Source organism: Dipodomys ordii, unplaced genomic scaffold, assembly GCF_000151885.1.
Source record: "Dipodomys ordii isolate 6190 unplaced genomic scaffold, Dord_2.0 Scaffold60, whole genome shotgun sequence".
NCBI classification, from domain to species: Eukaryota; Metazoa; Chordata; class Mammalia; order Rodentia; family Heteromyidae; genus Dipodomys; species Dipodomys ordii.
In genome coordinates, this window is record NW_012267276.1 from 1,462,521 (window position 1) to 1,474,813 (window position 12,293).

Below are 12,293 nucleotides of genomic sequence, written 5' to 3' on the forward strand. Positions count from 1 at the left end.
CATTTTATTGGAGATGGAATGTGAAATCATGTCATTATCACACTTGTCTGCAGAGAACACATGGTTAGCAATGGAAGGGACAGTGTGCACTCCATACTTAGCTTTTCACTTTAATATAAAGGTACCTGGAAAGCTGCCACTGCCCAGAGGCCCTGCCACCTTCTGGGGAGAGGCACAGAGCCAGTTCCTCCTGCTATGGCTGCTCTTCTCTGTGGCAGTGAACCAGGCCCTGCATCGATGTGCAGTCTCCACTGACCCCAGAGGGAGCAGGAAGCAGACAGAAGAGAGATGGCTCATGTAACAAATGCTGTGCCTGCTGTGGTTCCCTGAGCTACTCACTGCAGAGGAGTCTCTGCACAGCTCAGGAAGGGCTGGCACAGCAGGCCTGGTCCTGACAGCTGTGCTGCGGTGCAGTTTACAGCTGAGCGCAGGCTTGGAAGCTCCTTTACTAGCTCCAAAAAAGGGCAGGGCTGTGTAGGAATCCCATCCTCCTTGCACCTGGAATGTTCTCTAAGAGCCCTGTTCCCCACAAAGGGACTCCAGGTATAGTTGCCTATCACAGCCACTTTACTCTGGATAAGAATGAGCATGGTTTTCCCTAAGCCTTTCTTCTTAGAGATAAATCTAGCTCTGTAACTAGAGAGACTTGGTCAGAAAATCAACTAAGTGAAATGTTTTCCCCATTTAAAGTTAGGGTCACATTATTCAATTGTAAGATAGTAGTATTCCTGCAACTTTTGAAGTGAGTGCAGCAAAGACTGTCTTACAGTGACCATGTTTTCTGACCATGAAAGCCTCTAAAAGATGTCCAACAGTTGCTTAAGCAGGAGCAGTGATCCAAAGTATACTAGTCTGAGGTTATAAAGGTTCCGTTAACCAATCAAAGAACCTAACACCACACTACACCTAAGTATGATTCTTAAGTCTAGAGCCTGCTGTTAAAGATCATAACTTTGAGAGGTTGGTAGGTAGTTCCAACCCTGAAATCTAGCCATTCTCATTTATTCTATTGTACCCGAATCTGCTATATGACTTTCCAAGGTAGGAGTGGAAGCAAGCAGTTTTCCACAGAATAAGCTTTCTTGACATTAACCTGTCTTCCTGTGGCTGATGCTTCTGAAAGAGAGAAGTTTGAGACCAACTCCTTCCACTCTTCCTGAATGTAACTGATGGAGCTGTGGGACCTTCTTAGTTAGTGGAAGAAAATTGGTTTTGGTGGTGGTTTGGCCTTTTCTGACATTGAGCATGGTGCTGGGTACCTACCCCAGCTCTAATTCAAAGGAAGGAAGGGGCAAGGGGCGAGAGGTCCCCACAGAGGGGCTCCCATCTACATTTCAGGGATTATAACTCTATGTGCTCTGTGGCCTTACTTGCTTCTTTCTAGAGGGTCCCAACAGGCTTTACCAATGCCAAATGCATGCTGGGAAACAAGCATTGGTTTCAGCGGAGTCTCCACTGATGGAGCTTTAGGCCACTGAGGTAGTGGCTGGGCCTCTGTTGTCAGATGTCCAGGGGGCTCACAATGGTGAAGCCAGAGTCCTTGCTGCTGTCATCGTCAGGGCTGGAGCTGGGGTTGCTGGAGGAAGCTGAGGCTGGACCCATCAGTGGGTCTGAGAACACCAGTGGGGAGTAGGCTGGGGCCTGGCTTTTCCCAGATGTTCTTCTAAGGGTGCGAAGAGCCTGGGCCTGGCCTGAGAAGGCACCCTTGGCACTGCCCCCATCATCTTCTTTGGAAACCAAGATGAAGTCATCTGAACTCCCTCCATCTGTGCGCACTGGTGTTTCTGAAGAAGCCTGTGAAGTACAGTCAGTAGAACAAGTTGGTGAAAGCAGAAATTAGTAAAGGACTAAGCAGAGACTTTTTGAGCACTGGGGGAACACTGTCTAGCTGGGCCTCTGTGCCATATCCTTCCTTGGACATATGGTTTGGTTCCACTGCCCTGGGGGCCAGGTTTGTGGTGTACAGTCAACAGCACCTAGTTAAGCCCCTGTTAAACTGAATGCTGGCTTCCTTCTGGCCAAACTGTAGAGGTGGCTTCTATGATGCCAGGAGGCTGAGCCCAGGAACTAGCCATTGGCTGCAGTCATCATTCTTGCCAGTCTCATGTGGAGACCAAGTGCAAATCCCTTCTCCGTAAGCTTTATTTCTCTAATCTGAAAGTAGGGATAAAGAGAGTGTGATCCCAGTGCAGTGAGATGACATGTGAGGATGTGACTCTCACATTGGAGAAATTTTACCACCAACTCTGAAATGGCCTAATGCCACCACTGTGCCAGCCAACTGCCTCATCTCTTTACCACAGCCAGCTTCATCGTGGGTGTGTATGCCAAGAGCTTCTGGGGCAATGGTGGTACTAAGTAGTAGGTTCTGTAAGCAGGGAAGCTAAATATGACAGTTAATTGCAAAGTATAGTATTGCTGTGGTCTACAAAGCAACTGTAAGTGACTTTTTCACTTAAAGGAGTTAGCATTCATGGACACATGGAAAGGCCAAGGATATCTGTGGCCAGCAGGCAGGAAGCACACTTTATCAAGTGATGGTATGCAGAGATGTTACAATCTCTGAGTCTGCCTGCTTGACCTGCTAGTGCACAGGCCTGAAGTCAAGAGATGTATGGAGCCTCTTGGCTGGAAATGTCCCTTGGATCCTTGGGCCTCCTTGACTGGTTGGTACAGGCAGTCCATGAGCTGTACAGAGCCTGGGAACTGCATGTCCTTGGTGACATGCTGGGCAGGTGGCTATGTAATGGCTCAGATACCTTCTACATCTGACATTGATGTATCTTCACAACACCTGCCTTAACACTGTAGTGGGTTCTGAGGTTCATTCACACAGAGGGAGAAAAGCATATGGGTTTTTGAAAGAAGACATGATTGAAAATGGGACTGAGAGAACTGGTTTTTTTTGGGGGGTGGGGTGGGGAAGAAACTAAACCTCATCCCATTCCTGTCTCTGGCCTGTGATCTGAGGAGAGAACTGTGGTGGCCTTGGGGAGTAGGGCTTCTCCCTGCTTCTGCATGCACATAAGCCAATGGAGTCTCAGGTTTGACTTCCTATTTCCAGAGCATGGGTACTTTGGTTCCATTACTGCTATCCTGCACTTGATTCTCCTAACAGGTAGCTCTGTGGCTGGAAATAGAGGAAACTGAACTGTGAATCCTAGTGTTAGAGGAGACGCCATGATCAATTTACTCAGCACGACTTTTGAAGAGGGGAAATACATTCATAGCCTGTGACTTGAAGTAAGGATCCTTCCACCATATGCTAATTACCAAGCATGCTTCTCCTCAAGTAGGGCTATAGACTGGCTTAGACAAACAAAAATTACATGCCTAGAGATCTCCACACTTTTGTTCTTTTATGAACTTCCACATCCTGCCCGCTAACATCCCAGGTCAAGTGAACAAGCGTGGCTGGGGGACCTAGTTAGCTTGACCAATATCACAAAGCAAACTAAAGATACTGTTTTGTACTATCAAACTATTTTCTAGATGCAAAGATGAATTCCTAAAGAATTCCCTTGACAGTCTTAACTACTTACTTCCATTTACACAATTTGCAGAAGTATCATAATTTCCTACTTCAAACTTGAGCAATCAGAAAAGTTTAACTTGTCAGTCCTGCCTAAAATTGGCCAGTACCATTACAACATAAATCCCTTTAATAAACAGATCAAAATTTGGGACCCAGGTACCTGTAAGGTAAGGGATATGTTGATTTGGTTGACTGATGAATCCAGGGTCCAAAAGTCCTATCTCCTAGAGGTGTGTGTGAAGGGTGGGGTCTTGGAGTAACAATTATGTCATATCATAGTGGGGAGCAGGCACATAGATTAACTACAGAAGAACCCTGTCACAGTCTGCGATGGGGAAGGGCCCTGTCAGAACACAGAGCCATGTCCCCACGGTGAGAAACCTGGTGGTTCTGCACTAGGCTTCAGTGGCTAACCAAAACAGAGGTGATTCACACCTAAGTTAGGACTGAGCTGTGGCACAATCTGTTACTGACTTAATGTGAATACATCTAAGTATCTAAGGAGCTTGCCTGCCACCAATTCTTGGATCCCTATAAACGGAAGCTCATGAGACTCCTATAACCCTAGACACCAATTGCCTGCCAGAACAGGCCCTCAGAACATATCTGGCAGCACTCTCATTTGGAAGTCTTGGGATGGCACATTTCTAGCTATCATTCATATGGCCAGAGTCCTTCCCCCCAGCACCCCACAGTGAGAAGGAAAAGTCAGCCCAAACCATGGGATTCAGACTTCTGCAAAAAGAGGGTGGGTCAGGGATTCCTACCTGACCTCAACTTGTGAAGCTAGTCCAGATCTTTGGGCTTATTAGCAACAGGATACACTTCATGTGTTTTGCATCTAGGATTTTCCTTATTTCCTCTGAAGCACAGAGAGCATTACTCCCCAAATTCTCCCTACCTTAGGAGCACTGTTTTTTAAATGAACGTAAAAGTATCATAAGGCCAGGCGCCAGTGGCTCATGCCTATAATCCTAACTACTCAGGAGGCTGAGATCTGAGGATAATGGTTCAAAGTCAGCCCTGGCAGAAAAGTCCTTGAGACGCCTATCTCCAATTAACCACCAGAAAACTGGAAGTGGTGCTGTGGCTCAAGTGGTAGAGCATTTGACTTGAGCTGAAGAGACAGGGCCTAGACCCAGAGTTCAAGCCCTATGACCGACCAAAAAAAAAAAAGTATCATAGGGAAGGAGCTATAGAAGGAGCCCCATAGATCCAGAGGGGTTGACTAAGCCTTGAAGACACATGCAGAGATGAAGGGTCTCTTTGCACTGCATCACAGTGATGCCCTGCCAGATAAGGTCTCAGAACATTTCCTCTGGTACATACATAGCTCAGACCAGATCATCTTGGGTATGTGAATGCAGGGTCCTCTGGGGACAGTAGGAGAGACTAGTAAGTTTGTCAGCCATTAAGCAGGATTGTTTAGGGTTGAGCACCTATGCCAGTAGTGCAGAAACTGCTGCCTCTCATGAGGATTGGCTGACATTGTTTCATGTTTTAGCTGAAGTTCTCCAGAAAAGACCATAAGGAACCAATTTAAACCATCCAGAGCTGCCCAGCCCCTCTTCTTGGTGACCCAAACTTTGCTCCTGAGTTCTCTGCCCCAGAGGTGGTCCAGTCATTAAACATGTAAAATATGAAGAAGCAAGATCTTCAATTGTGCATGCTCTGGGATGTGGTTGCCTCCGCATGTGAAGTCTGTCCAGTGTGAATATGTGCAAGTAGCACCAGTGAAATCCCCTTGCTTCCTCTGTTCTGAGAAACTGTGCTTTGTGAGTGTAGCCCGCCCTGGGCCCTTTATTGCTGCACACAGCCTTTTTTTCACTCTCATCGCCTGGTTCTCCTTATTGACTGCACTCACCAAGAGCAAACCCACTGTGTTTGATTACAGGCTCCCTCATTTGTAGTAACTAATATATGTCTAGGGTAGTCCTAGCAGAGGATCACAATAATTCACTAGCTCTGTACATATGAGCATAAAATGATGCTAATCAAAAGGAACTCCAAGATCTGGAAAAAAGAGTTATTTTGTTTTTGTTCTGTTTTTGAATGCACTGTGTGAAGTTATATCTTTTTTCTCTTCTTTTTTTTTCATTTGGTCTATCCCCTGTTATTGTTTTGAATTATGGTACCATGTGTCTTGTATATACCTTTATCTGATTTGGGGAAAGGAAGGGGAATAACGAAATGGTGAGACATAGGACAATGGGTGAACCGATGCAACAGCGACACTTACAAGACACTATGTTGGAAATGAATTTTACAGCTTGGGGGAAGGGAAGTTATGGGGGAAGGAAAGTGGGAGAAAACAAGGGTGGGGGTAACAATGTTCAACAAAAAATGTACTCATTACCTTACCTCACTTATGTAACTGTAACCTCTCTGATATCACTCTTACAATTAAAAAAATACATTAAAAATACAAAACCCCCAGGAATGCCATACTTTTAAATAAAACTGAATTAAAAATGGCTAGGTTTACCAGGCACCTGTGGTTCATACCTATAATCCTAGCTACTCAGGAGGCTGGGATCTGAGGATTGTGGTTCAAAGCCAGCCCGGGCAGGAAAGTTTGTGAGACTCTTATCTCCAACTAACCACTCGAAAACTGGAAGTGGCGCTCTGGTTCAAGTGGTAGAGCGCTCGCCTTGAGCTGAAGAGCTGAGGGACAGCACTACATGGCAATTTCAAACAGTTTCACAAGGAGTTAATCAGAATTCTGTCTTCTCAGCAAACACTCTTAAACTGAAAAAAAAAAAATCTTCATTCAAATACTATCCTGCTGTTTTATAAAAACACAAAAACAAATTACAAGGTCCTAGATGCTGTTAGACTTAAAGTGACTTGGAGAAGATTTTGTTTGACTTAAAATTCATTTTAAGAAATGAACTGTATAAGCTGACTTTATTTTGGTTGGTACTCGTCCTTGGGGTTTGAACTCAGGGCCTAGGCACTGTCCCTAAGCTTTTTTTGCTCCAGGCTAGCACTCTACCACTTGAGCCACAGCTCCACTTGATGACTAACTGGAGATAAGAGTCTCATGAAGGCTTTTCTGTCTTTGAACCACCATCCTCAGATCTCAGTCTCTAGTGTGAGCCATACGTGCCTGGCAGTGGCTGTTTTTATATGGGTCTTTATAAAAGAAGTTTGTTGACTCTTGTATTGACATTAATGAGAAGTTCTTCCCCATGAAGACAAAATTTGACCAAAAAAACCAACAAAGCCAAAATCCAAGAAAGGTTCTAGCCAAGTGAAATCCATTAAGACAGTCTTAGGAAAATTTAGCATAGTACATGTACTTCCTGTGCTAAAGGAATGGAGAGAGCAGCTGGGAGCAACTGACCAATAATGAAGGCAGAGATTCACAGAATGAATAATAGTGCTCAGGCCCATTCTACTTCCCACAGGTTTATAGTCTGATTAACTCTGAATGATAATGACCTTCAGCACTGAGTGTATAATCTGTATGGCTGAACATAGCCCCCTGCCTCGCTGTGTTATTTCACAGTTGAATAACCTGAAGTGCTTTAGTAGGGACTTTCTTTGAAGAACCATGGAGTTAATGTAACAGTGTTCATCAGAGCTCCTGCACCTGCTTGGTGGTCCCAGAAACTTGGTTGTCCTGGCCCTGTCCACTGGAGCAGTAGTGGTCATCTGCGATGGTGATCTGCTCATTCTCCTCAGCCTCCAGCTGGCTCTGGTTGAAACGCAGGGAACCTTTTAGAATATCTTTGATCTATTTTCAAAGAAGAAAAGATATGAATAAGTATTTAAAGGCTGGCTAAGTCTACACATTTAAAAGCAGAATTGTCATTGACCTTTACATTAATACAGGAGTCCCCTTATCCTCATTTGTTATCTGATCCCAACTGCAGTCTAAAAATGTTAAAGGGAAATGGCAGAAATAATTCCCAAATCTTAAACTGTGTGCTATTCTGAGTATCGGTCCTATTCTTTCCTACCTAGGATATGAGTCATCCATGCTACAGACGATCCATCCTACACAGACTAGTGGCCGGGTTACCAGAAGACATGTCAGGCTTGTGTTCAAGTCACCCTAGGTGGTAGCCAAACACCTCATTACAATTTTTATCCTGTGCACCTCACTTCATCTCATCACACAAGCTTTGCATCATATCACATCATCAGTATAAGACATTTTGAGAGAACACATTCAAATTTTTATTTTAGTTTGCTGTTATAATCAAGTCTATTGTTGTCAATCTGTGTTTCATTAATAGACCTTATTATACATATGGACAACATAATATAGGGTTCAGTACTATCCTCCATGGACATAGATACCCATTGCTAGTCAATGGAATCTATCCCTCCCAGATAAGAGAGGACTACTGAGTTGTGAATACTAATATGAATATTCTTCTAAGGAAGAAGTGATAAGGAAACTCAGGTTTATGAAAGCTGTGGACTTCACAATGAGCAAAGGAAATCTCAGGGTGTTAACAGATGGCTGGGTGGCATCTTACACAGGGAGTCCCATACGCTTGCACAATGTCCTGGTGCACAACCCCTCTCCCCTCCACCAAGGAAGTGGTTCCACCCCAGTTGGAGCTTTTCTGATCAGGCTAACATTTGTGAGAACGTACTCCTCATTGCCACCTAGACCTGCAAGTGTTATGTAGACTGGAGCCTTGAGAGAGTGAGGGCTTTCTGAGCATGTATGGTTATGGGCTGTGCTTGAAGAACATTCATATACTTTTGGATAAATAATCAAACATGCTGTACCAACCACGCCAGCTCTGGATGAGGAGCAAACACAATAGATTTGGTAAGGAAAAGGTGTGATATGAGAAATATGAAACCTGTTAGGCCTGAAAACTAGTCAAATATCATCAACTGATAAAGTACTCTCTGCTCTAAGGTGCTCTCCTCAGAGCAGGCACCTAATGGTGTCTCAGCAATACACATACCTGTTTTAATCCTGCCAGGGAAACCAGTATTTGATCTTCTTTTTCCAAATTTTCTTGTAATATTACCTCTTGAATATTTACTGAAAATAGAAGAATGACATTTTATAACTAATAGTCTGAATGGAAATTACACAGCACCACATTGTAATTTTGGACAAATTTGGGAATTTCTCTGCCAGATTTCACAACAACTACTCCCACTGAGGATGCCCTGCAACCTGCAGGCAGAGAGGAGCACTGAACAGGTGTGCTCAGGCTAGATGGGACTCACTTCCAATGAGACACTTGGATGCCTTTATCACCCATCCTGACTCCAGGAGGCAGCATGCCAGCCTGAGTTTCTTATACTGCTGCAAATTCAGTGGTGTTATTTCACCTCTTACTAAAGATTCCTCCCAGGTGACTAAAATGTCTCTAAGGATCTGTAACAGTAAGCCACATTGCTATTTCAATGTAATAGTAATAAGCATACAATTTTATGGTACTACTCTTGTCTCAAGACTTGACACCCAGCTGTCAAGTCATTAAATCCAGTTGATACATTAAACTTCCTTATCCCTCCACCACATCTTCCTCCTGCTGCAGGATGCCCAAAACCTAGGAGGGATTGTGGCTGAGATGGGATTCTTAAGAGAGCTCTGGAGGTCAAGAGTAAAAGCCCACTGCCTTGGAGGTGTATGGGAGACTGGGCTGGAAGGCACAAAGCACATTTTACTGATAGGCATACCATCTGAGAACTACCATCATAAATTCATATCTATCAACATCTTCTGCTTTTTATTTTCTATTGTCTTAAAAATGCCTCCTTTATGTGTTAAAGGGTATTTACATGCTATCCATTCAACAAGGTTGTCTCAGTGTCTGCCTGGCACTCTTGGATTTCCACATAATCCTACAGCCACCTGAGCTTCAGCACCCTTGCTCACTTAGTGAGGATTCTTATGGCTCTCCAAATCTTCCCAGCCAAGCTCTTCTTTTTTGCTCAAGTCCTGCCCTGGGTTGTCTCTTTAGAACAGTCTTCTTCCCTACCAACTAGAGCGCACCATTTCTACCACAGCACTTGTCATCAATATCATCACAAGCATCTACTGCATTATTTGCTTCCCATCTCTCCTAATGGGATAGTCGGAGCTCAGGGCTGTGTTTCCAGACTTGGGATATATCTGGTGCATTACACATACACAATAAGAATATTTACTGAACATGTGAGAAAACACCGTTGGAACTTGCATGCAAAACACTGCTACTCTAAATATTTCTAAAATGCATTTTCAATAAGGGGCAAAGCTAAAGGTTGAGCCTACCAACATGTTTGAGCATGACAGTTAAACCAAAATTTTCAGTAAAAATAAATCCATAAACCATGCCAATAAGGCCTCTTAACTACAGAAAACAGCAGCTTTTATTTATTGAGAAAACTTGACTGGAGTTCTTGCCTAATAAAAAGTTGTGCTCTAAAACAGAAAGCAAGTTGAATGGGAATGGATTAATAGATATAATTAGAGAGCAACTGTTTTTGGTTTTCTTAAAAGCCTGTAACAATTTGTTCTCTCTCAATTAAAAAAAAAACACACACACCAGAATCCACTCAAGACATTAACAATAACAAACTGCAGAAAACTGAAAAGAACTAGTTTTGTAGTAATGTCAGCAGATTGAGTGAGGCTGCTTTGCTTCTATGACCATTAGGGCTCCAAAGGCAGAAGAACTGTGAAGGTTGGAGGGTGAGGTAGAAGCCCACAGTGGCGAAGTGGGTTGACAGGCAAAGGTTTCTGTTCACAATGAGCTTCAAGATGAGATCAGGTTTCCTAGCTCCCTGGGGGTCTGCAGGGCTGGCTGGGAGTGGCTAGCAGGCTCTCTGAGGGGAAGCTCAGTCAAAAATGATAGGCTGCATCAGAGGTTGGCCGGGTTTTTGAGGCCCAGGAATCTAATGGAGGGCTGGGTCCTGAGGCTGTACTCACTGGAAGGGGCCAGCAACAAGAGGAATTCGTACCCCTGACTGGATTCTGCCTTGCCCTTTTATACTCTGTTGTGGAACATATTTTGAGGCAAAAGATTAGGCCAATTTTCAGGGTCCTAGCCCTGCAAAGGAAAGGGAACCACCCCTGGTCCAACCAGAAGCAAGGGTGTACTGGGAAGTTGGAACAACAGAAACCTGTTGTCTTTCATGTCAGGCCTGTGTGGGAACAAGGCTGTATGTCATGAAAGGCACCTTCCCCGCAGAACTCTTGGAAAGGGATGACTAAGGTGTGAGGAAGTGGTCCCCTCTTGCCTTCCTACCAGCATTGTTAGTTTTATTCGGGGCATCAGTTTCGGCAGCAGTGTAGTCATGTGACACAAGTTTGGCCAATGGTATAACAAGTCCCTAGTGAAGCATCTGGGAAAGCTGGCTAAGTTCCTGCCTCCCAGTCTTACTCTCAGTAGGTCAGCCTGAGCTGTGGGCAGGGCTCTCCAAGTTGTCTTGCAAGCAACAAGGTCGTACTTGAGGTACTGGAATACCTTTGGAGCCAGCATACCTGCATGGCCTATCTGTTGCTGAGCTTTTACTCAAAGGAAAAAGAAAAAAAAACTGATTTTTTTTCCAGCTTTATATTATGAGCAGCTATATGATGAGCTTCCTAAGACTGCTGTAACATGTGACATGTACTTTTTCATAGGCATGAGGATGAACGTCCAAAGGGAAGGGCTTGGCAGAGTTCACTCTGGAGGTTCTTGGGAGGAATTCTTTCTTGACTTGTTCTAGCTTCTGGCATTTATTGTCTTACAGATTACACTAATCTCTGTGTCTATGGTCAACCATTTGAGCGTATGAATTTCAGAGGACTGTATCTACCAGGAAACATGGAAGGTTGGGAATATTTTTGCTCACAAATGTAAGTGTACATGTCTCAAGGGCATGGGGCTGAGTATATGAACAGTTATAATTGTGATTTTAAGCTGTTTTCTTATGCTCAGTGTATGTCCTGGGTCAGTAATATCAAGTCACTTGTGAGCCTGTTAGAAATGTTCAATTTCAGATCCTGTATTAGATATTGAATCTGGTTCATTTTTAGGTGACATGTGCCTTTTTCTTCTAAAGAGTCAGTACTGTGCTACCCACAATTAAATCTGGTCTTGAATAGCAGTTCTTATCACAGGTTAATTGACCAAGAGCTGTCTGGTGATCACATTTTCTTCTCGTTTTGTCAAATATTTGTTAGGTACCTTAATGAACATTCCCAAAGACATTCTCTGAAAATTGTTTTTATAAGTTATTGGAAAATACAATTTATAAAGTTCTTATAGAGATATATAAACTGATTTTCAGAACTAGCTAATTCTTTCAGCTAATTCTTCCATAAATATTATGACGTGTTAAACCAATAATGATATAAGCAATCAACAACGGAAGAGTTGAAATCAAGTGTGCCCTTAAAAGAAAGGTCAGTGAAAGATAGAAGCCCAGGGCTAGCCTGGGTTGATCTCTTGTGCTAGCTGGCTTGCTGTGCATTCAGCTTTCCTGTGCCTTGGTTTCCTCATCTGTCAAAGTCCGAGCAGCTGAAATGGCTAACAGGGCATTCACATCTCTAATATTTCAAGGTCCTATGACCCAGGGTACTCTCAACTAGATCACGGGAACCTAATTTCTATTGATGCGCTATAGATGTGTGTGACTCGCCTGTGGAAAGGCGAGCTGCTGGAAACCACACAACTGCACCTCCTCACTCACTTCAGAGCCCAGCACCCTCTGCACACAGGCGGCAGCTTGGCTTGGCTGCGCAGGGATCAGGTAAGTGATGGCTGCTCACCCACGGGTAATTATGTGTGGAGTTTGGCAAATCTAA

At 43.9% G+C, this 12,293-nt stretch overlaps 1 protein-coding gene across 3 annotated transcripts in view; it reads right to left on the reverse strand.

Annotated features, from left to right (window-relative positions):
- Window positions 1-285: 285 nt before the first annotated feature.
- Tbc1d5 (TBC1 domain family, member 5) overlaps window positions 286-12,293 on the reverse strand; it is a 424,595-nt gene continuing 412,587 nt past the window's right edge. For all 3 annotated transcript variants that reach the window (XM_013022145.1, XM_013022143.1, XM_013022144.1), the window contains 3 exons: window positions 8,470-8,549; window positions 7,131-7,274; window positions 286-1,794 (listed from right to left, as the gene is read on the reverse strand). In XM_013022145.1, coding sequence (XP_012877599.1) covers window positions 1,501-1,794; window positions 7,131-7,274; window positions 8,470-8,549 — 518 coding nt within the window. In that variant the 3' untranslated portion in view covers window positions 286-1,500. The remainder of the gene's footprint in view (window positions 1,795-7,130; window positions 7,275-8,469; window positions 8,550-12,293) is intronic.